The sequence below is a fragment of the Nyctibius grandis genome, chromosome 12, assembly GCF_013368605.1.
Source record: "Nyctibius grandis isolate bNycGra1 chromosome 12, bNycGra1.pri, whole genome shotgun sequence".
Classification (NCBI taxonomy): Eukaryota; Metazoa; Chordata; class Aves; order Nyctibiiformes; family Nyctibiidae; genus Nyctibius; species Nyctibius grandis.
Genome location: NC_090669.1, coordinates 3,185,296 through 3,207,728, shown reverse-complemented (window position 1 = coordinate 3,207,728; position 22,433 = coordinate 3,185,296). Strand labels below are relative to the sequence as shown.

The 22,433-nt window shown below is 42.9% G+C and overlaps 1 protein-coding gene across 1 annotated transcript in view; it reads left to right on the top strand.

Moving 5' to 3' along the window:
* The first annotated feature begins 621 nt into the window (after positions 1–621).
* NUP93 (nucleoporin 93) overlaps positions 622–22,433 on the top strand; it is an 81,986-nt gene continuing 60,174 nt past the window's right edge. The window contains exons 1-3 of the mRNA XM_068411237.1: positions 622–651; positions 6,137–6,350; positions 6,898–7,015. Coding sequence (XP_068267338.1) covers positions 6,172–6,350; positions 6,898–7,015 — 297 coding nt within the window. The 5' untranslated portion in view covers positions 622–651; positions 6,137–6,171. The remainder of the gene's footprint in view (positions 652–6,136; positions 6,351–6,897; positions 7,016–22,433) is intronic.

The window sequence follows — 22,433 nt, the reverse complement described above, 5'->3', positions numbered from 1 at the left end:
CTGCGTGTTTTGCAGACAGTGTCTGCTTCCAGGGCTGATAACGCCCGAAGTTTACAGTTATCACCGAGGCACCGGTAGGGATGTTATACAGAAAGGCTCTTGCTGTACTTATTCTTGGAGAAACCAAGGTCACTGCTAAATTCCTCGCTAATTACGAGTGAAGAGCTGCAGAAGGGCCCGGCCTTAAACCGTGACACCCTACAAATCCCGGCTCATCGGCGATATCTGCTGGAAGGCTCGTGCCAGCGCCTTGCTCCCCCGCCGTCATGCGCGTGTGCCCACGGGGGGACCAACCCCCGCCGTACACCGCCAGGAGACCGTGTCGGGGGTGGCGGGGAGCGCGCAGCGCCGGGCACACGGGGTGGGCGGAGCGGCGGGGGGCAGCCTCGAACCCGCGCTCTCCGGAGGCAGCCTCCCCGCCACGCCCCCCCCACGCTGTCCGTGTCCGCCTCCGAGCGCCTCAATAAAGTTGTTGTCGCGAGGGGGCGGGAGCCGGCGCGAGGGGAAGAGCGGCGGCTGGGCCAATAGAAGCGCGCGGCGCGGGGAAAGCGCGGCGGTTCGGCCAATGGGAGCGCGGGGAAGGGCTTGAGGGCGGCCAATAGGGGCGCGCGGCGCGGGGGCGGCAGGCGCGGCGGCCGGCGCGGCGGGCAGGTGAGGCGTCTCGCGGGCGTGTCGCGGCCTCCTCCCCCGCCGCCTCCTCTCCCTCCTTCGGTGGGCGCTGCTGACCTCCCCCCGCCGGGTCCTGAGCCCTCGGCAGCTTTCCTCCGCCCGGGGTTCCCTCTCTTTGGCCGCCGGGTGGGCCCTGCGGTGGAGGGCTCCGGCGGGGCCTCCCCTGAGGAGAGCCCTCCGGGAGGCGGCTGCCTGACGTAGGGCATGACCAGCCCCGGACCGCGGCACGGCCGCTGACCCTCCCTCACGAGCGCCTCAGTCGCAGTGCAGGCCGCTGCGGCGGGAGGCTGGTGGGGAGCACTCGCAGACCTCCCCGTGGGCCTTTCTGGGTCTCCTCGGGGGGTTCTGTATATCTCTGCCCCCAAAATAACCCGCGTTAAAGTAGCGGGGCTGGCCTTGTACGTGCGAGGAGGAGTCTCTTCATCCGAGCTGGTTTGTGCTGTAGAAGGGGAGCATAGCGTTTAACCAAGGTGCTATGTTGGTGCTTCAAGAAGCAGAAGCTCGTTTGAATGGGGAGGTGTCAGGAGAGTGGGTGTGTGTATGCGTGTGATTTGGCGTCTCTGTTTCAAGTTCTGTGCGTGGGGGGCATTCCCAGCCGTGGTGGGGTTACTGCTTGGTTCCTGACTGGGGGAAGAGCACCTGCTGCCGAGCATCTGGTGGTGGGACCTCATGAAAGGCACAGTGTTCTCTACACTGTCCCTGGCTCAGCTTCTGTTTCACAGCAGGTTTTGGTAAACTCATGTGACCTCGTAGTTGCCAAGCATTGCTTTCATGTATGCCTGGCAGGATATAGAAGAATTTTGAAGGCAGAAGGTAAATCATATATGATATTCATGACTCTTCTGTTTTTCAGGTCAGTAAGTTTGATGCAGGACAGCTATCTTTAAATGCTTAATGTAGACCCTTCAGACCGTCCTTGAATGAGTGATGACTAGCCTTTTCCCCCTACCCCAGCTCACAAGTTCTCTCTACCAACAGCAGTGCTGACTTCTCATGCAAAACAGGTGAAAATGACTATAAAGATTTCTTACAGAACATCTCGGATGCAGAACTCTATTTCTGAACCTAAAGAATGCTATTTGTTAGTCCCTCCTAGGCAAGATTCACTCTGTGTTATGGTTTTGATTTTCCCAGAGTTGTGATAAAGTGTACAGAGTAGGTTACTCTCACTGCTTAGTCCCAGCTGCAGGCAACAGCCAAACTTCTGTGGCATGATGTAGAACTACCTTTGTGTTAAAACTTGAGCTGTGGATGCACTGACTATCAGTATTTAATTAGCAACAACTGTGGAGTGCTGGGTGCTGTCTGTGTCCCAACATTATCCTAAACTGGAATATATTAACAGAGAGTGGAAGGCGTTGAACTAAAGTCCAAGTGCAAACAAGGGCTGCTTCCCTCTTTCTCCATTGATTTGGCCATGTTGTCTTATGGGACAGTACTTAGGTCATGGAGAACTAAGGTGAGGGTGACAAAAGCCAGTTCCTGTGTGCTTTACTGCTGTTCATTTATGTTGTGTCTAAAAGGGTTTCCTTGGGAAAACTTCTAGGGGCTTACAAATAGGAAAAGCTTAAAAATTGCCTGGAGAAGGTATGTGGTTCTGTCACCTAAATCCACAATGTTCCTGTGGTGATAATATCACAGGAAATTCAGTGAGGGGGGAGGATCTGGGTTTTCATGTAAGGAATTTCAAATACCCAACTAAATGCTCTATTTACTGAGGGTCAGTTTGCCACCCTGTGGAAGTTAGTGCCCTGCCGAGTTGGGTGAGAGTCAGGTGCTTCAAATAAGTACTGAGTGTTTGGAAAAGAAGCAGAGTGATGAGATGGCAGAACTGCCAGCTGAGTCAGTTATTCAGGACAGTGGGGACCTGAGACCTCTGTGAGGAGCTTCAAAGTCAGATGGCAGATAAAAGGCAGTGTTGACAAATGTGTGATAGTATATATCTGAAGAAACAATTTTAAATGCCTACGTTTGGTTCCGGGTTAAATAATGAACAGGATAGAGAAGAATCATGTGTCCTTGTTTGTCCTCTCTCACTGTGTGAGAGCAAATAACTCTGAATGTTACTGCCTTTAAAACTTTGAAAAAACATTTTTGTTCAACATATGCACTCTAAGAGCTCTTTGAGACCAAGTGCTTAACAGCAATCATAAAAAGATTAGACATTTGCATGTGTACCTATAGATGAGATTAAGAACAAAACATACGGGACTGAAAATCTTATGGGAGGCAGGGGAGGAGGGATTGGTGGGTGGCAGAAGAAAAAGTAAGTTTGAAAGGTTGTTACCTATTGTGTGGCCTATTCAGGATTTTCCTGCATCACCCTTTTGCTGCTGGGGGAACAGAATCGTACCAGATGGAGTACCAGGTATAGCTTGGAGCTTCGAGGTGTTTGTTTTTAAGCTGGCCTATCCTGATTTCATGTCTTTAGGGTAGCTAGGGTATGGAAGTTTTCCCTTCGCTAGGTTTGATTAAACATTTATTATTGCGCTTTATGTACTAGAGGGTGATCTGTTGGAAATGTGCAGCAGATACTTGGGTTGTACTTGGTCACTTCCACTTGTAGACCACAGAAAATAAAGGCAGGAAGAGACCTCAGGAGTTGGCCTCAATGATGTGTCTCCGCTCCTGGTGCGGGGTCAGTGGGTCTACGCTGTTTCTGCTTTATGCCTGTCCTGCTCTTAAAAAGCTGCAGTGGCAGAGCATCTGCATCCTTAGAAGGCAACTTATTTCAGTGTCTAATACCCTACAAATGTCATTGTGCTTTCCTTTAAAAACAAACAAAACTTTGGCCACCCTCTCTTTGATTTCAATCTCTGCATTTCTTCGTCAGTTCCCCTGTCTGTAACATGGGGATTATGTTGCTGACTTCCTCTCCGAGATGTCTGGATGTCTGCTTATGCAAAGTGCCGTGTGAGAGCTAGGTATTATCACTGCTGTTCATACAGAATTCCCCAGGCCTGCAGAATGGGCCTGTTATTTATTCATGTTGAGCTTAATGCAGCAGCTTCTGTCTACTATCTGTAGCAGCCCAGGCTTGGAGCCTGTTGAAAAAGCACTTTTGCCTCAGATTTCAGCTGCAGCAAGTAAAGAATTGCCCGCTTTCTCCTACTAGTGTGCTCTTGTGTCTTCCTTCCAAAAGAAGCTGATCCTGACTCGTCAGACTGGGTCTGTTGAGCACTCTGGGGAGGGAGCCTCTGCGAGAGGGCGACGCTGGATTTCTTCCTCTTTGTTTTCCCATTTTGAAGAATCTCTTTGCACCTTGTGGAACTGTATTGGTCCATCAGCTATTCTGAATGTAGTGGGTGAGGCTTTCCTTTTCCCCTGTGATGTCTTCCTCATTTCTTTTTTTCAAAGCACTAGAAAAATCTAAATTTTTTAGTCTCTCTTTCTCAAAGTTAATTAATCAGATGACACAAAGCCTGTCAGTATGTGAAGTACAACAGATGCCTGCGCACGCATTGGAGTGTTTCAGCTTTGTGTCTCTCTGAAGGTAGTACAGCAAAACGTTCGTCGTGGCCATATTTGGAGTACAATGGCTACAGTGTTCTTCATTAGATAGCATTGGAGTGCTCTTGAGGGGTTTTTAGGGTTTTTTTGGTATTAAAGCATCATTTATAATCAGTCTGAATAGACTGAAGAAACCTGTCATCATCTTTCTAGTTTCTTTTTGGCTTAAATCCAGACAACTTGTACAATATATAGCGTTTATTTGTGGTTTTCAGTGTTGGGGAAACATTAAACTGGGGTTTAATGGAATAGTCTGATGCAGCAGCTTCTATTGATAAGTCATCAAAGTTGTTTTACAGAAGAGCCTTTTGAGCCTTGGCTTTTAGCCCAAGGTCGATCTGGTTTCACAGAAGTTAGTTTAATTTCGGATGTATTTTCTTTCCCTTAGGTGTCGGTTGTTGCTCCTTCCCCAGCCAGACATAAAAATCTGCCATCGCCCTGCTCGTTACTGTGGTAGCAGCTTCCATCTTACACAGCAGTGTTAGGAGTCAGACTGCAGTCTCTCGAATGCAGTAAATTCTGTCAGGGTGGAGACAAAGTTGTTCGTGCTGTTGTTCAGTCTAAATATTTGAATTCTGTCACTTAGAAAAAGCTGTTTAGTGTTGGCTCTCTAGATAAGTTTCGAGCTGTCATTTCCAGTGCTTGGTTATAATCACAGGTCGTTTAACTTGCTCCAAAATAACTAGTTTATTCTATATTTGCTGAATTCAATTCCGTCTCACAGAGTCGTTGCAGTTGTCCTACATTGGCAAATTTATGGGACAGACCTTTTATGGTATTGACGTGGAGTCTACAGCTAAAAAGTGCAGGTCTGGGAGCAGTTTTATGGTGCACTGATTCTCCATGCTTTTGGTTTCAGTGCTGTGAGAAGTTAGTGCCTTCTTATGCTCTTGGCTTTTTATCTCGTTGGTAATGAAAAGAGGAAGTGGACCGGATCAGATGAAATCAAGCTGAAGTCTGTGCTGTTCTTGCAGTCGCTGCTCCCAGAGGATCTGATCAGTTCTTAACTGTACGGGAGTGTGGTTGTTCTCGTTGGTGTCTGCCAACAGAGGCAGCTTCTGGCAGGGGTGCACCTGAGTTATCGCAAGTAAACACTGGAAAGATGTTCTGTACTGCATTGCAGGGCATGAAACTGCTGATTTCCACCACCCCCGTGCCCCTCCATCTCGCTGACATGCTAATCTCTTCAAACAAATCCAGTCTCCGCTGTCTCTGCTGATAAACAAGTCAGTGCAAATACGATCGCTGCCTCCCCCAGTAGCTCCTAGCTTTCTAGAAGTGGGTGGGGAGTCCTTGTGAAATTCTCCATTCCTGGATGGCGGCTGTTAGGGTTTGTCCTGGCACCCAGGCAGTAGGGATCAGTTTCTCTTTCTAATTGCATATGTCTGAATGAATCATCATGCAATGCTTTTAAATCACTTGTCCAGACAGACAAAAGCAGTGCTGTTGCCACTGGCAGTTGTACTTGGGAATGGTGGTGAGACTGAGGACATGAGGAATATTAAAATTTTACTGTTAAATTGCTTTGGTATGATTGAGGGGTATCAAGAAATACTTGAATTGCAGGCTATTTTTGGTTTGTAAAAATGCCCTCTTTTCTTCTTGGTGGGCTCCCTTGAACCAGATAGTCTCCATTGATTTTACTTTTGAGTAAATGATAAAGAGCTGGAGTTAATGCTTGAGATCTGGTTTGTCTTATTTGATCCCAGGCACTTTGGGTTAGGGTGCAAATGCTAAGAGAGAGGGATTGTGCTGGAGATTCCCATGTCTGTAGCACCATTTAGCAAGACTAGATTTCTATGGTCTTGTCCTGTGGCTTTACAGAGGTGCCAGGTGCTCGTAGCATGTCGCTGATTTAGCTGCAAATATTCTAGAAGACCCACTCTTGCTGGTCTGTGCTCCTGTAGGTATAGAATCTGGTTATAGCTGAGCAAGAATTTTCTCTCTTTCTCTGAAGGTTTCTGTGCATCTTGAGTGAAACCTGCAACAGAGATGGATACGGAAGGCTTTGGAGAGCTTCTCCAGCAGGCAGAACAGCTTGCAGCCGAGACAGAAGGTATCTCTGAGCTCCCTCATGTGGAACGCAACCTGCAGGAGATCCAGCAGGCCGGGGAGCGCCTGCGTTCCCGCACTCTGACCCGCACCTCCCAGGAGACTGCAGATGTTAAGGCGTAAGTACGGAGCACTGCCATGGGAAACTACGCAGAGGGTAGGAGCTGTTTACAGGTTTGGTTTCTAACCTGTGGGGAGGCTTGCTGGGAGGACGTGTATGGGAGAAACGGAATGACTGCAAAGCTGTTTTGGTTTTTGTTTTTTTCCCTCCCGCCTTTCTCCTACCTACAAATTAAAAAAATACAGTAATTGAAGGATGTATCCAAGGAGCTACCATTCCTGATTTCAGGCACTAAAGCCAAACAGTGCAGTACCTTGTTCTGGCTGCTGCTGAAGACATTTACCAACATGCTATGGAATTTTTCTGTCTGGAAGGACTTGGCAGCTGTGCAGTACTGCAGTGGAACAGCAGAAAGAGTTCAGCTGGGGTGGTTAGATGTACACATAGGGCTGCTCCAGGTTTGGTTTTTGTGTGGTTTTCATAACACAGCTGGGAGCACTGGCTGAACATGGCTAGCTGCTGACCTAAATATTGGCAATGAATTTGTGTTGAGAGCTCTGTCCATTCAATACAAATTTCATACCTGTACAATTTCTTCCTTATAGGTCTGTTCTTCTTGGGTCTAGAGGGCTTGATATATCTCACATTTCTCAGCGACTAGAGAGTCTAAGTGCAGCCACTACATTTGAGCCTCTTGAACCTGTGAAGGACACAGACATCCAGGTAGGGGCATTTCTGACATGTGAATTACACTGCCCTTGTAACTGCCATTCCGGTGTTGTGGTTCAAAGCTCTTCTAAGGCCGTTGTGGAAATAGTCTTGCTCTGTGTTTAATTCACTGGCTAGAGGAAGTACAGAGGAGAGATGCTGCTTTCAATGGTGAAAGAAGTTTGAGTTAGCCATCAAAAGCAGCATTAAGTACCAGATCGGCAGAAGGACTTTAAGTTCCAAGCTCTTGCTGAAGTCAAGAGGAGCTAGGTGTGTACTTACTGCCTTTTTGGACCTGTCTTTGTTGGCTTTGCAAGCCTAAATTGGACAGGGATACCTCTCCCTCATAGTTTTGAGACCTTTTTTTTTTGGTCTGATGGGAAGAACACATGTGGAACCACTTTGCAATTATGAGGTGTTGGAATAGGGGGCATTTAAGTCAATGTGCAAAAGAGGTGAGTATAGCTTGTTCTTTCACTGTATCTCAGATGTCATAACCTTGGCTTGGTGGTAGACTGACTTTGCCATGTTTCATATGCTTTACCACTGCGATTTAATCATGTAAATTTTCCTGTAGATCATCTCCCCAGGTGTCTTAGAAATGAATGTGACCCTTCTATTTTTGCTTTATAATAGTTGCCTGCTCTTGTAGAATATCTTCATGATGAAGAAATCTGTGGAAACCAGTTAAGAGCTGGTTATGGAATTGATGTTGTGGGTTGCATTGAAGATAAGTCTGAATTATTGGTTAATAATTTTGAAGCTTATATTCTCTCTCCTTACTGGCAGATGGCTAAGTTAGGAGGGTCAAAAGAGTTATAAGCTCTTCTTTTTCACAGAAGTAGTATGCCCTAAACTACTTAACTTCAGGAGGGAAGGGAGGTGTGTGAAGTTACCCCATTTTATCTAATGATATGTTTTATTTAAGCATTTGGTGCTGTCCATTTTGGGTGGATGGGCCCTTCGTCTGATCTCATTCTAGGGTTAGGGGAGCCCTGTGCTCTCCTGTCTTCAGGGCGATGTACTGAATCCCCTATTCTCTAGGCCCCATAGCCTTTCCAGCAGGCTATGTGTGTGCCCTGGGGCCCGTGGCAAGGAGATGTTTCCTCACAGTGCAGGCAGTGCTCCTCTGTGACGGGGCTCCCTTCAGCCCTCTTGGGCTAGGAACGCAGAGGGGTGACTCTCTGCGTGTGTGTGAGAACTGACTACTTGGAGCATCTAATGTGTTTGTCAAAGACGGGATTTCTTCTTGTGCCTTTGCTCCTCTTCACCTTCTGGCAATTCCTAGCATATTTGGCTATCTTCTCTCACCCTCCCCAGATGATTTTCCCCTCTCTTTCACTAAAAATTAGTGTTCTCTGGAGACTTTATTGCGTGATCATACAGTGAGAGCTCTAAACCACTGGCATTGTTAACTTTGTCTTTTCTCATTTTATTCCTTTGTTCCAATACTGATGCTGTTGTATTTCTAATTGGTGATGTTAAACTTGGTACATGTCTTCCTTGACCCCATTCTGTCTAGATTTTTTTTCAAGAACTCTTCCTTTTTTTTTTTTGTTTTGGTTTAGTACTGCTCTTAGCTCTTCTTTGATTTCTGGTGTTTTTCCTTTCTGCTTTAAGAGAAATCTTATTGTAGATTCTCAAGCCCAGAAGCAGTGGAGCTCTTGACTCTGGATCTGAGATTTGTGACATATGAAAAAACAGATAGGACTGTGTAATACTCACATTTTACTTTATTTTACTGGCTACTTAACCAAAATGTGAAGGCTTTCTTCTTTTTTAATTATACCAGCTCTCAAGGCTTTATCATTTGATATGGTGATTCTGGTATATTCTGGTGATCTCAGTATATTTTCTCATCTCCAGTATATTTTTTTATGACCCGTGTCAATATTTGAATGTTTTTCATTAGAATGCATTTATTTCTTAAGAAACGAAGTGGTTAAGTTTGAATTCATGGCAGTTGACATTATGGACTAAACTTACTATAAATTATTAAAATTATTTAACTAAAAATTTTTAAAATACAAATTAAGTGACAGATGAGATTTCTTAATTGGAAAAACTTCAAGGATGTGGGAGGAGATTATTTTTTTAAATATCTTACCACCTGAAATCAAGAGATTTTCAGCTGTGCTTAGACAAATTTGGTGTCTGAGACCCCTTGATTTCAGCTCTAGGTGATTTCTGTGGGAACTGGGTACTTAACCTTGCGTAGGCATTCTTGAAAGTTTCTTAAATATTGGTCTGTTTGCATGATGATTTCTTTGGTCTCAGAGACAAGCTGAAATGCAAAGACTTTTAAATACAAGCTGGATACTTTTTTCTTTTATATAAGGCATTTTACTTGACTGAACATTTTTATATGGCCTGTTTCTCATAGGATTCTAGCCCATCCTAGTGGAGCTTAACACAAAGCATGTGTAAGAGCGTGCGTAAGAGTCATCTAGTAAATAAGAAATTTCTCATTCATTGTTTTCAAGCTTAATAAAAACGTTTTAAGATTCTGAATAAATACTGTGCTTTTTAAATAATTTTATATTGTGAATATAGATACAATTGTATCCTCCTGTTTAGGAAAAGCTTCAAATTTAGCATAAAAACAGGGGTTAATTGCAAAGCAATGTGTTTAAATGGCCAAATCAGCCAATGAGATTCAGCCCTTCCTTTAGGAAAACAGCTAAAAAGTACAAATGAAAACCAGGATTAAAATCAATCATTGAAATCAAAGTTCCCTGCTTGCTGTTTTGAACCATGATTAACACTGGTGATTTAATCAGTGATCACTTTAATTTAAATCTAACTACTCATGTCTGAGGCCTAATACATGTGTGCTTTGAATCTTAAATTTTTTTGCAGGCCATGTGCAGAAAACACTCATAGTAGATCAGCTAAAACTGATTGGCAGTGGGAAGCATGGGAAGGTGCTTTGTTTTAGATCATCTTGCAGGCACATGAGATAAGCATCAGTTTTAAATGTTTTGGCCCTGTTTGTTTTGCAGTTAACAGGTGCAAGGATTTTCATGTTGTTTTGCAGAGCATAAGCCTCTGCTCTGTCTGAGGATAATTGCAATCAAATCTCAGGCTGTCTGGCTGATGTCGACAATGGTCTGTTTTCTGAAAGTAACTTTTTTAGAATATGGACAAGCCTCTGCACTCACCTGTAGGTTCTGGTATTCAGTCATCCACAACAGGATCTTGTTCTTTCAGAGTAGGTCTTAAAATTACTTGATGCTTTAGATAAATATGTGCTACAAAAGTTTCTTCCTATGTTACTTTTTCTTATACCTTCTGATGATTGTTGGGATTTGTTTTCGTTCTTCCTAGCTAATTAGTTTCATAAGGCTTCTTCAGGCTTGTGTTTATTTCGGGCCAGGTGTAGCTATCCCTTTACCCTGTGTAGAATTCTCCCTCTGTACATTGCTCCTGTTGTATCCTGGAAGGCAGTGTGCAGAGTGATGTAAGGAAGGGATCTGGTTTATTGTTTTACAGGACTTTACTATTCCTTTGCTGTTACTTAGTATTCACACAGACATACTGGTAGGCTTTAATTCTGTGGACTGGGGTGGTCTGCATCAAGCCTGCAGCCTGCACTTTCTATCATTACCTCTTCTATTTTAACCAACAAAATCTTTTTCCCAAATACTTAATAAACCTGGTTCACAGTTTAACGTCAGTATTGTAGGCTCAGCTGTCCTTTCTCAGTCCCATCTTTTCCTGATGCTCAATACACCTACTCACAAACCTGTGTAGTCTGCAGCAAATTTATTTAGCTTAAATCCTGTCTGAAACTTACTTGTTGTTTGTAGATTCTTTAATATTTCAGTTATTCTTGTATGTGTGGTGTCCTTCAAGCTTCAGTTTGAGTGGGTAGTGTTATAAGTTCATAAATTACAGCCTCATTTGATTAAGAGGCTGAAACTTTTTTCAGATAAGCGCCTGAAACTGCAAGGCTGTGCACTCTTCCTCCCCGTAAAGCTGCGGTGGGACTCTGCATTGGTCCAGCCTAGGTACAGCACAGCACAGGAGAGGGTGGTGTCTCAGGGGATGAATGTGGGCACTTGTGCCAGAGGCGTAGACCTAATGCTTAGCCTTTGCTGACTGTTGCAGTTATGTGAAGGTTACAAATATGATTAAATCTTTATTGTATGAATTTTAGGTTTCTGCTGACTTTTAAATTCTATAAAAGCTCTTGCAGCATGAAAATACTCCTCAGACTTCCTACCATGTGGTCCCACATCGCTCCTTTGCATCTAGTGATTTCTCTGACAGTTTGCTTGAGCTTCTCCAGCTTTCTTACCTGAAGTATTTACTTATTGTCTCTGTTCCTTCTTAGTTGCAGTCTATTCTAGCAGTCTGTACGTGGGCAACATAGAGGGATATGCTGGAATCTAATATCTCAAATGATAGCAGTCAGCACTGCAGAAGGAGAATTCCAGGAAATATCCTGTTTCTTATATTGGGAGTAAAGCGCAGCAAGAAAAATCAGAGGGGAGCATCCTAGGGTATGAAGTCCCAGGACACTGATGTGAGACATTTAGGAAGTGTTAAGAGAATCTAGGAATTCACCTTAGTAGAAGCCTCAGCTTGGGTTAACAAGCAGGAGGGACTTTCTGTACAGAGCCTCTTTTAAATGGTACTCCATAGTGCTGACTAAAAAGAAGTACACCAAATTGCAGCTCAATTAATTATCTGAATTATTTATCGGTTGTAAAATGTAGATTGCATGCACATGAAAGGGTTGAGTCCAGGAAATGTCTCCCACTAGAGCAGTAGGCCGGGAAGATTATGAAAAAGACTTTAGGCTTGTCACTAAATTATAGGAACTTGTATTTTTCCTCTCTCATTTCAAAGATTGTGTTCTTAAATTGCATGCAACACAACAAACACTTCTCACAGCAGAATCACAGAATCAGTCAGGTTGGAAGAGACCTCTGGGATCATAGAGTCCAACCATTGCCCTGACACCACCATGTCAACTAGACATGAATCAACTAGACAACTTTACATCCTACAAAGTTATCATTTTACCAGTCTAACAGATAAGTAGAGCAGTAAGGGACAATTTGACACATCCAGTTCGTGACAATTCCTATGTCAAGAGTTTATAAAGATCAAGATTTTCTAAATTCTCAAAACCCCCTATTTTGCCAAATCCTTTTCAAAGTTGAATATGGTAGTCAAGTGTTTCTTGATGTTCTTAATGCCATATTTAGCACATAAATGCATGTTGGTTTTGTTTGTTTCTTTGTGGTTTTTAAAAATCCCAGGTAAGGGTTGATCATGCAAGCTGGTATCTCAAAGATGGGGTATATGTGTATAAACATAATATTGACATTCTGTTCAGAAAAGGCGTTTCTTCACGCTTCTGATGATGGAAATTATGATGTCCTCTTCTAGTGAGCAGTGTTGTAGCAGACCTCTGTCAGGTTGCAGTAATGGCAGCCAGAGGAGGAATTATTACAAGTATATGGGAAGGCTGTGCTGTTGTAACGTGTGAGCTAGGACCTGGCTCTTGCACGTGTGCTCTTTGGTTTATGTATGGACGTCAGAGAGGGGTTTGGTGCAGCTCTAGTAGACTTGTTTGGGGTACCTGGTGGGGGTTAGTTCAAGGATCAAGGCCTGATTTATACCTACTAAGATAGTTTGATTGTATGTTATGCTCTACTGTATGCTTTGTGTTTCGAACATGTCACGATGACTTGGTATTAGGTTTAGCCCCCCTGTATGCTTGTTTTGAAACGTCTAAGCCTGAAGTCATGGTAGTAACTTTAAGAAACAGTGGTGTTCTCACTTTTAAGGCTTGGTCCAGCTCTGTGCAGATCTGTGAAGTGAACTCTAGAAACGAACACGAGCTCTCCTTGCATACATTGCTTATCTGCTTAGAAAGTTTGAGGTGAAGTCCTGGCTCCATTACACCAAAGGAAAGTTTTGTCTAATTATCTCATTTGTACAACAGTTTCACTTTGGCCTTCTGATGTAGGCAGAACTGAAATTAAAGGTTGCATTACTAGGTTTTGGGTTTGATTTCTGGGTGTGGATGTTCAGAGTATTGACTGAGTAGCTCTCTGGAGGTCCAGATACAGAAATAAGAGCTTTTATCTAAATGAGGGCAGAAGGTTAGACTGAAATCTGTCCAAGTGGCAGCTGAGGCAGACTGAAATTAAGTACCTGGGATATTTTCAAGTTTTTCAGAGTACCAAGAACAGGCTTCGTATCAAAGACAGCTTTGACTTCTGTTTTAGCGTTGGTAGAACCTGGGTCCCAGGATGCTCGCCCCAGCACTGTATGTTCTGTTCGTGTGTATGTATGCGGGTGACTTGTCATTTAAAAATGCTTACTCTGACATCAGGTACCAAAAGGGTGCATTATTCAACCAGTGAGCTCTTACTGCTATTTTATATTACCATTTGTGATGTACTTTGTGGTATCAGCTAGAATAATACCAAAGCCTGTGGTAATCTACTAGAGTGTAACTAAAATCAGAGTTTATAAATGGAAATGCTGACACAACCTTAAAGGGGCAGCCTCAAGTACTGTTCACCATCCATTGTTTGCATTAGCTTAGCCTGAAAATGCATTTTTCCTTTTGCAGATTTTGTCCTTTCCCATTTGCCAAACATTGATTTCTCCCTCCCCGAGTCCTTCAGTTCTAATGGAGCTTGAAATTAAGGTGGCTTTATTTTTCTGTAGCTTCCTTGTTCACCCTAATCGATGATGCCAGCACAGCTGTGGGGACCTTTTAACCATTGCAGAGCCAGGACAGTGAATGCAAGAGGACAGCCTTCTACTTTGCTTTTTTTAGCATTGATTGTTAGCTGTTAGTTTCTTTGCTGTAGTCCAAATGAGATATTACTTACGGTCCTAGTTGTGAATTCTTCAAAAGCTGTAGAAGTCTTATGCTCCAAAAATATCTCTCTACAAAGGTTCTCAGAAGTCATTTTTTTTCCTCCCATTGCTAGAGCATGCTAGTGTCAAACCCTGCTGTCTTCTTTGCCTAGGTTGTCTCATTGATTTCATTCAGGATTTGACCCTTAATGTATACATTTAGGTGTGTAAATCACAAATATAAATATCCTGGTAATTAAATGTAGCCGGAGGCAGTTTTAACACAATTGAAGAAAGCAGTGATGTGGAATGAATGAGTGTTTTGACACGCAGCAAATGGAGTTAAGGGATGTGGACCTTAGAAATATAAATTACAGAAACTTTCTCATCTCTGATGTTTGCATGTCTCCCTTCTTTTAGGTAACATGTAACAATTTTACATAAACCTCTAAAGGAAAACTGCAGCCTGCCTGTGGCTCTCTGCTGGGTGACAAGACTTTCAAGGGCTTCCGCAGCACACAGCCTTGGCGAGGCAGCCAGGGGTTCGGTGGCCTGTCTGCCACCTTCCTGGCACTGATTCAGGGCCCCTCTGAATGGAGGGGTTGGCCCTGAGCCTCCCAAGGCCTGTGCTGATCAAAGAATCTCCTGGGAAATGCCAAGGTGTGCAGAGACTGGGATGTGACTGGGGTTTAAGAGTGCAGGCTCCTCTGTTTCATAGCCAGAGTGGGGTTGGTTTTGTTTGCTTGTTTTTCAGTACAAAAAAAAAACACAAAACAAACACCAACCCCCAAAAAAGCTTCTTCTGGCATCAGGTAGGTAAGTGAATAACACTCTATAAAAAGAGAGGGGAAAAAGAGAAGCACAAAACGTCGAGAATGTATTTGGGGGTTTTGGGTGTTATTTTTTTGCTTGTCACTTTTTCCCTCACATGCTTAGTTTACATCTAAGCAGCAGTTTTCTCTAGTTTTCATTTCTGGTTTAGTAGCATGATTTAGTAGTGCAGTTTTAAATTACCATGGCTTTATCAACCTTAAAAACAAGCACACACATGCCCCAAAAACCCAAACCGTGGCACATTTAATGTAGAATACTCTATGGCATTTTGTTGGTTGGCCAGATTACAGTCACTCAATCAATACTGTGATACTGAATTATTTCAAATTTCTTTTGTTTGCTTGGTTGCATGCTAACTGGAGTAATTATGTGGTGATCTTCCAGTTCATCATGGTTCTGATCATGGATTCCTAACCCTAAGGGGTTAGGGACAGGGAGAGAAGAGGTATGATCTGCCTTTCTCTTTCATCATGGGTAAACAAGAGAGTATGAAAGGGACGTTTCAAAACTTTATGCTAGTGCAAGGTCATGAGATGGAAAAATTGCGAACTCTTGTTCTAGTAGCTATGTTTATTGATCTATTTAAATTCTGCTGTGTCCTGGCACACTTTATATTTCCTGTCTGTGCAGTCCAGATATGTTCTTTGCATCTAAAATAGGTACGACTGTAGACTTTTAATAAACATCTTTGAAGTATCTATCATAAACATCTTAAAACAGAGACCAGATTTTGAGTTGTAACACTTGACTTCATTCCCCCCTCCCCTTTTTTCCTCCTTACGCTGCATAGCTCTGCCTTTTGATGAAAATTGTTCCAATTCCTAATTGAAAGTTAACTTGTGAAAGGGTAAATACAGTATAAAAGGCAGTTTGGAGATCACATATCCAAAATGCAGCCTCTCCTGTGCTGAGGTGTAGACATCTCAGTAGCATTGCAGGACCCTTTAAAACACCACGTGTAGCTGTAGAGCGAACTTTGGCTGGTGGGATGTGATTATCCGAGTCAGAATTCCACCAAGACCCTGCTTGGAGCAATGTTACTATTGCAAGAAGTAATGTGGGATCATTAATGACTTTCAGGATCCATGTTGCATCTTACCAGGAGGACGGCACTTCTGGCAAAGCGGTACCTCTTAATGTCACGCCGTCCCATTAATTTAGTGCTTGCTGAGGTCTTGTATTGACTACTGCCCTAGACAGTGTGTGCTCAGCATGTGCAAATGAACTATTGGAATTAGGGTTTTCATCGTGCTGGAAAAATTTAGTAGAATGGTTTCATCTCTGTGGTTACACAGATTGGTGAGAAGAAACAACGCTGAGATGCAAATTCTTGCAGCCTGGCAATTTACCACCTCCATGTATCATCTGATAGAACTTGGGCTGAAGAGATGGTTTTATTTATTTATTTGGGGCTCAAATGTAGCTTTTGCAAAGCACCACTCCATTTTTGTTTTGTAAAATACTGATATTTCCATCAATTTTGAAACCACTACAAAGAAAGTGTAGACTTTACCGGAGAGGATTTGGAGATTTCCAGTGCCTTGATTATAGCTCTGAAATAAAAGATCTGCAGAGCTGTGCTGGAATTTAACAGTGGAACTGGCTATACACAGAAGTGAACTCAATTCATCTTTGTTGCATTTAAGGCGAAAAAATGTGAAAAATTAACAAGGAAGTAAATTACGTTTCAAAAATATTAACATTTTTGGATAGTAACAGCATAAGACCATAGTTTGGAGTGTTGTTTCTTTTTCATGTATGTATTTTTGAAGTAATCCAGTTCTTTCCTGAGTGGACCATGGTATGTCCTTCTAGTGCCTCTGTGGAAACTGGAAACAAAGACCCTGGGCTTTGGGAAGCCCTGCTCACAGCCTTGCAGAGGTCTTGTTGCAGGGACTTTTCACAGATGGCTGAAGCTTTCTGTCCTGGTGTTGCGGTGGGTTAATGGATTTAAGCTTTAAGTTTGGGACTGAAAAATGAACGTTTACCCATTTAAGCCAGTATGGCTTTTCAGTTCTTACCTCTGAAAAGGAGAAATAAAGATAACTTCCCCACTGCAATAGGAAGAAAATAATCCTGATCTTCAGCAAACTTTTCTGAAATGGGGCAGAGTGGCTTGGGGCAGACCTATGCAAAGAGAGATGGGTTTGTTACCTTTCTCCTGAGCTATTGTTTTTGTAGGGTTTTTTGCTAGTATCTTTATTACTTAAGCGTTGTCTTGAGCATCTTTCTCAACTAATCCCTCACGATGCTGTGAGCTGTACAAAACAAATCACACTTTCTCAAGGGAAGTTTGTGATGTGGGCAGGCCAGACTGTCTCGCTGAACTCCTGTGCTCACAAGCAGCATAAAACCCTGGACACTTTCTTTCCAATGAGGCTGTTCATCACATCTATTAGAAAAACCAGCAGCTGCTGCAGCTCTGGACTCCCTCCCCTCCTTTCAAGCCCCCCTAATTTACTCGGGCCTCTTGAAAGTGTTACTCCACTGATAATTCCACTGGGGTTTATTACTAAATGATTTGCATAATTTAGTCAGGGAAAGGCCACAGGTATATTGTTGTGCATGTCCTCTTCTGCACTCTAGTAATTAGTCAGTTTGATTCCACATCCAAAATTAATCCTAGGCATTATTAAGCTTTGGTTTAAAATAGTCACTAGTAAGTGTGTAAGCTGTTTACCAGTGCCTGGGCATCAAACTGTGGATGTACTTAAGCTTCCCCCTGCAAAACGGCAGCCTGAAAATTTGGCAGTTTGCAGAAGAAATGTTTGGGTGATGTGTATAGATGTGTTTTAGCTTTCCTTTTTGAAGTCAAAATGGATTCTTGTTCCTGCCAAGATATGCTCCTGAAAGAAAGTTGCAGCCTTTTGAGGTGGAACTAAGGACACATGCATTTGCTCCTCTCATTTAGATTTTTGGCACAGCTTCCGTTCTCGCTGCCTCCTTTTTCTTTTCTTTCCTGTCCTTTATTTCTCATCTTTCTTCCACTCTCATTTTTGCTCTTACTCCAGTTATATTTATTCCCTTTCCTTTCCTACTTTGGAGCCATGTATTACCTCCTGCCCTACCTCTTTACTCAGGTCTGTGCTTTCGTGGTATTTTGGGTGCAAGAGGGTTATTTACTTACTTTTAGCTAAATCATTAAACTCCTGTTTAAACAAAAAGCAATTGTTGTGAAATGTCTCATGCTGGTTTTCCGTGCACATGGAAATGACGGAAAGAAGCTTAAGGAGATGAGTTGGAAATTTTCTATACCATTCCCCTATTTGTATCTCAGCAAGCATGCAAGATGCATGGTGCTTCTGCCAGAAAGGATCTGCTTATGCAGCATTTTGAGCCACAGCTAACATTATTTTTTAACTTAATTGGAACAGCATGCTTAATTGTTGCTTGGTAAAAATGGCTTGAGAAGCTTGGAGAGACTTAGTTTTAAAATAACTTTATAGAGAATAAAATAGCATTTTGCCAGCTTTTGTTGACTGTGGTGCAAGTCTCTGTGGACTGTCCTTTCAAAGCACCAACTCCTGGATTATGCGATATCTCCAGTGTTCATGGTGGGGTGGAGATGGGGAAGGGGAGAGAGATTTTTCTAACTCGTGGCGTTTTTGAGGGAGCAAAGGGAAAGCTTACCAGTGTTATGTGAGTGCTGTTCAAAGGCTGGTGAATGAGGAAAGACTGTGGTAAACGTGTCAGTGTTTAATTTCAGTTTCAGCAGCTTTATTAAACCATTTTGGACGGTTCAGTTGGCTATCCTAGACTTGAATCGGAGCTGTGCGATCAGCTGAAACTAAGTTTGTCGTAGTTGATTTATTAGATCGGATTTGGGACATGTCTATTCAGTTGCCTTTACATGCTAATGACCAGCATGGGATAATTCGGAGGAGAAACACTGACAGAGACGTTCATGGGGATATCTGCTTGCTTTCTTGGGCTTCACCCTGTTCTCCGGTGGTTAGAAATTGGTTAAAACCCCAAAGCATGAGGGATAATAATTCTTTCCACAGTTTTATTGTTAAACACAGCTCTAGATATTGTCAATATCCATATACATAGTGAGTCACTTTTTAATCCCATTATGTTTTTGGCCTTGCCATCTTCCTATGGTAGTAAGTTCCACAATTCAATTACAGATTGTGTTAAAATTTATTTCCTTTTATTGGTTTTGAGCTTGGCATCACTTAAACAGACATCCTTTCCTTGTTGTTTGGACCTGTATGAACTGGATTTCAGGATCTGCTCTTTCTAGATCATTTATTTCACAGACTTTTAAAGTGTCAGCTCTTATTTGGTTCCTTTTTAATGTTATCCATCCTGAATGTGTTCCTGTCTGCATCACGTAAGGGGGCATACACGCTTTTGCTAATTCCCCAAATCTGTCCTGCAGTTTCTCTTTTGAGAGTGGCTGTCCAGCTTACACGGTGTTCTTGATAAAAAAGCCACATTATTGTTTGGTTTCTCTGATAATAAAGTTCAGTGCAGCCAAACTTGGTGTGAAAGGCAGAAGGAGCAATCTGTGAAGGATTTGATTTTAATCTCAGATAAGTGGGAGGGCACAGGTGGGGATACCATACAGTATCATGACAAATCCTTATCTCTAAATGTGTTTGCAAGCCAGTAGGATTCTTCAGGCCAGATTCTAATGTTGAGAAAAGACATTTCTGAAGAGAAGTGGGGGAGGAAATGGAGAGGGGAAAAAAACCCCTACATTTCAAATAGATGAGTGGGAACCTGCATGTTATCTCCAGATCCTCTCAGCTGTAATTGATTTTGCCTGCTATGGTTACCGTATAGTAACTCTGAAACATTTGTTCCTTATTTCTTTCCCCTCCTGCTGCAAGGCTTGTAGCAGAAAATGGCATGTTTAAATCCTTTTACTCTGTTAAGGAGATACAAAAACATAAAGGCTTTAACGGCTCTGAAATAAGCACTAATTCAGTAGTCAGAAGTCCCACCGTGTCTGGAGTGAAAGGGACTGCCCATCCTGAGGTCCTAGTGAAAGCTAAATGGTGGAAGCTGGATGCAAAGACCCACCTCGCTGTGGACGTGGACACTGTACTCTGTTTCTCACATAGCTAACACTGCTATATTTCTCTCCTTAGTCCCTGTCTAGCTTGATTTAATTTTTCCAAGGTTAAAGATGGCTTATCCAGAAAATTTGCAGCTCATCTCTAATGGTAACAAGCTTGATTACTGAACAGATACAGTGACTCAATATTGCTTCTCTTATTTTTGTTTTGCTATTTGACTTGAGGTTAATGTTGTGGCTCCATGTTTGCTGGTAGAATGAAGTGCATGATAGTGCTGTATGTAATTCGTTGATGTGCTATGCTAAATGTTTTGTTGTTTGTCTGTGGTTTTGTACCCTTAGCTGCCTTATTCTCTACCTTTTCTAATGTCCTTTTTTTTTCTCTTCTGAGGAAAAACTTCTCATCTTCTCAATGGTTTCTATTTTTAATACGCTTATGATTTAGTGAATTATGGAAATAGGCACTCAAGGTGGACATGTCCTCTGGCTTGCTGCTGGAACTGGGGGGAGCTGAGCTGGGAAGGGGTTACCATCAACTAGTTGTGTAAAATCTCTGACTAAGAGTTGATCTGTAACTTGTCACTTGGTTATGTTTCTGTTAGTCGCTGTAGCAGAGTTGTCATCTCCTTTCCTTCATTCCTCTGAGTTACTTTTTTTTGCCTGCTTTTTCCTTGCTTTCTCTATTATCTTCCAGAGGAGTCTCTCCAGTATGTAAGGTGTGTTATGCTGTGTCATTTGAAAGCTGTCAGAAGGCAGCTGGGAACCTCTAGGCCTTCTCCTGCCCCTGTTACGGTAGGTCGACCGAGTCAGCGGGGCAGTCCTCTGTGTGAAAAGAATCTGGGGCCTGTTTTGAAGGCTGGATGGTTCTTGCTGCCATTTAGGGGCACTGGGTTTGGGGAGGAAATGTTACATGTGAGTCCATCCATCCCCAGGGATGCCAGAAATGGCATGCCTTTTGCAAAGCATCACCAGGAAAAAAAGAAGCAAGTCTTGCTTTTCAGTCAGAAGTTATCCCTACAATAAATAACCCAAAGCTAAGCTTTGTGGAGAAATAATGTCCTTTTGCAGCAGAAGAGCAGAACAGATCTCTTTCCAGCAGTAAAATGAGCATCAGGGGATTGAACCTGCAGTCTGTCTTAAAGGGCAGGATTTAGTTGTTTGTCTCAATAGCTCTATCTTCTCTTGGTTATAGGTTTGCTCTGGTTGTCTCACAAGATTTCTTCCTCAAACTCTTCTGCATTCATTGCCTCTAAAGAAGTGCCTGTAACATTTTCTCTCTGAGACGAAATACTAATTTCCAGCCAATATATTATGTATTAGCAAGGCGTCCTGGCAACAAATGTTGCCTGAAGCCCCATATTCTGAGAGGGAGGTGGGAAGCACAATTCAAAGACTCACGTTGTTGCAGAGACGGCTCAGCAGAACATGTTGCATGTGGGAAGTGCCCTCGTGGATCCAGAGAAGGTTCATCTTGCCACCTCAGAGGAGTTTCTAAATCCATTGATTTTATGCAGACCTCTGAGGTGGATCCTTTTGCCTTTAGCACCCTGGATTGTTGTCATCTACAGGAAAGAACACCCCTTGGTACTGGGATGTGCAAATCCGGTGTTTGTCCTGTTGCAAGCATGCTGAATGGTTATGGCCAGCTCATACCAAGGAAGATGGTGTAAGCTTTTGCTCTAAAGCCCGTATCCTTTACGTTAATAGACTGTGCAGAAGATGTTCTTTGCCTGGTCCATGGCCACATATATCTGTTCGTAAAAGCAACTGTTTAACTGGTTTCTTGAAACAGAATTTTTCTCAGATACTTTGTATGAACCTTACCATGGAAACTTTGAAATTAGAGTCAGATGCTGAAGCAGGAGAAGGATAGCCACCATTTATAATGGAAGTGGTTTTTACTGGCACTATTTTATAGGCTGATTAATTGACTTTAAGCAAGTTGAACAGGCGAAGGCTCACTTCTGCGCTGCATGTAGTGCAAGAGTTGGATGCATCTGGTTGGATGTGCCACTGAAGAGCACAGATAGCCAGGCAGGCTGTGCCTTTGCATTAGCGAGGCTCTTTTGCTAGTGTCAAAGGCAACGGCTTGCTTCATTTCATCCTTTTCCTGACTGAAGTTCCAGAGTGATAAATTGAAAACTGTCCTGACCAGCGTCCTGTACCTATCTGCGTTATATGAAATGCATGCAGCAGACAGTGAAATTGAATCGCTGTCACGTGTGACTGAAGAAAAGGGCTTTTTGTTTCTTTCACAATTTATTTTTCAGCAAGTGTTGCAATTTATTTTTGTAAGCTGAATGTGTAGTTAATGCACTTCCTTGAGAAGCTGAGGAGTTCTGTTAAATGTGTGTATTTGTGGAGCCTTTTGTTCTTGGGCAGGGTAGGGAGGACCTCAGAGTTTAAATGTAACTCTTGAGCTTATTGATCTATTTTACTGCATTTTTTTCCCATCTTGAAACAACCCTTTGCCACAGTTATAGAACCAGATCTTTGGCCTTGCTGTGTAGTATCGACTAATTATCTTTAAAAAAATTAAATTACAGCTTCGAGAACAAACCAGGAGTGGCATCATACCAGCACCAGGAGTGGCAACCTCTCTCTTTGATGGAGAGGCCTCCAGGTGGTCACACAGTAGTGCTGCTTAGAGTAAGGCCAATGGCCCTGAAAAGGCTGAAGTGCTGGACCTTGCAGTGCTGTTTGTGAAAGCAGTGCAGTGTATTAATAAATTTAGCTTTCATTGAT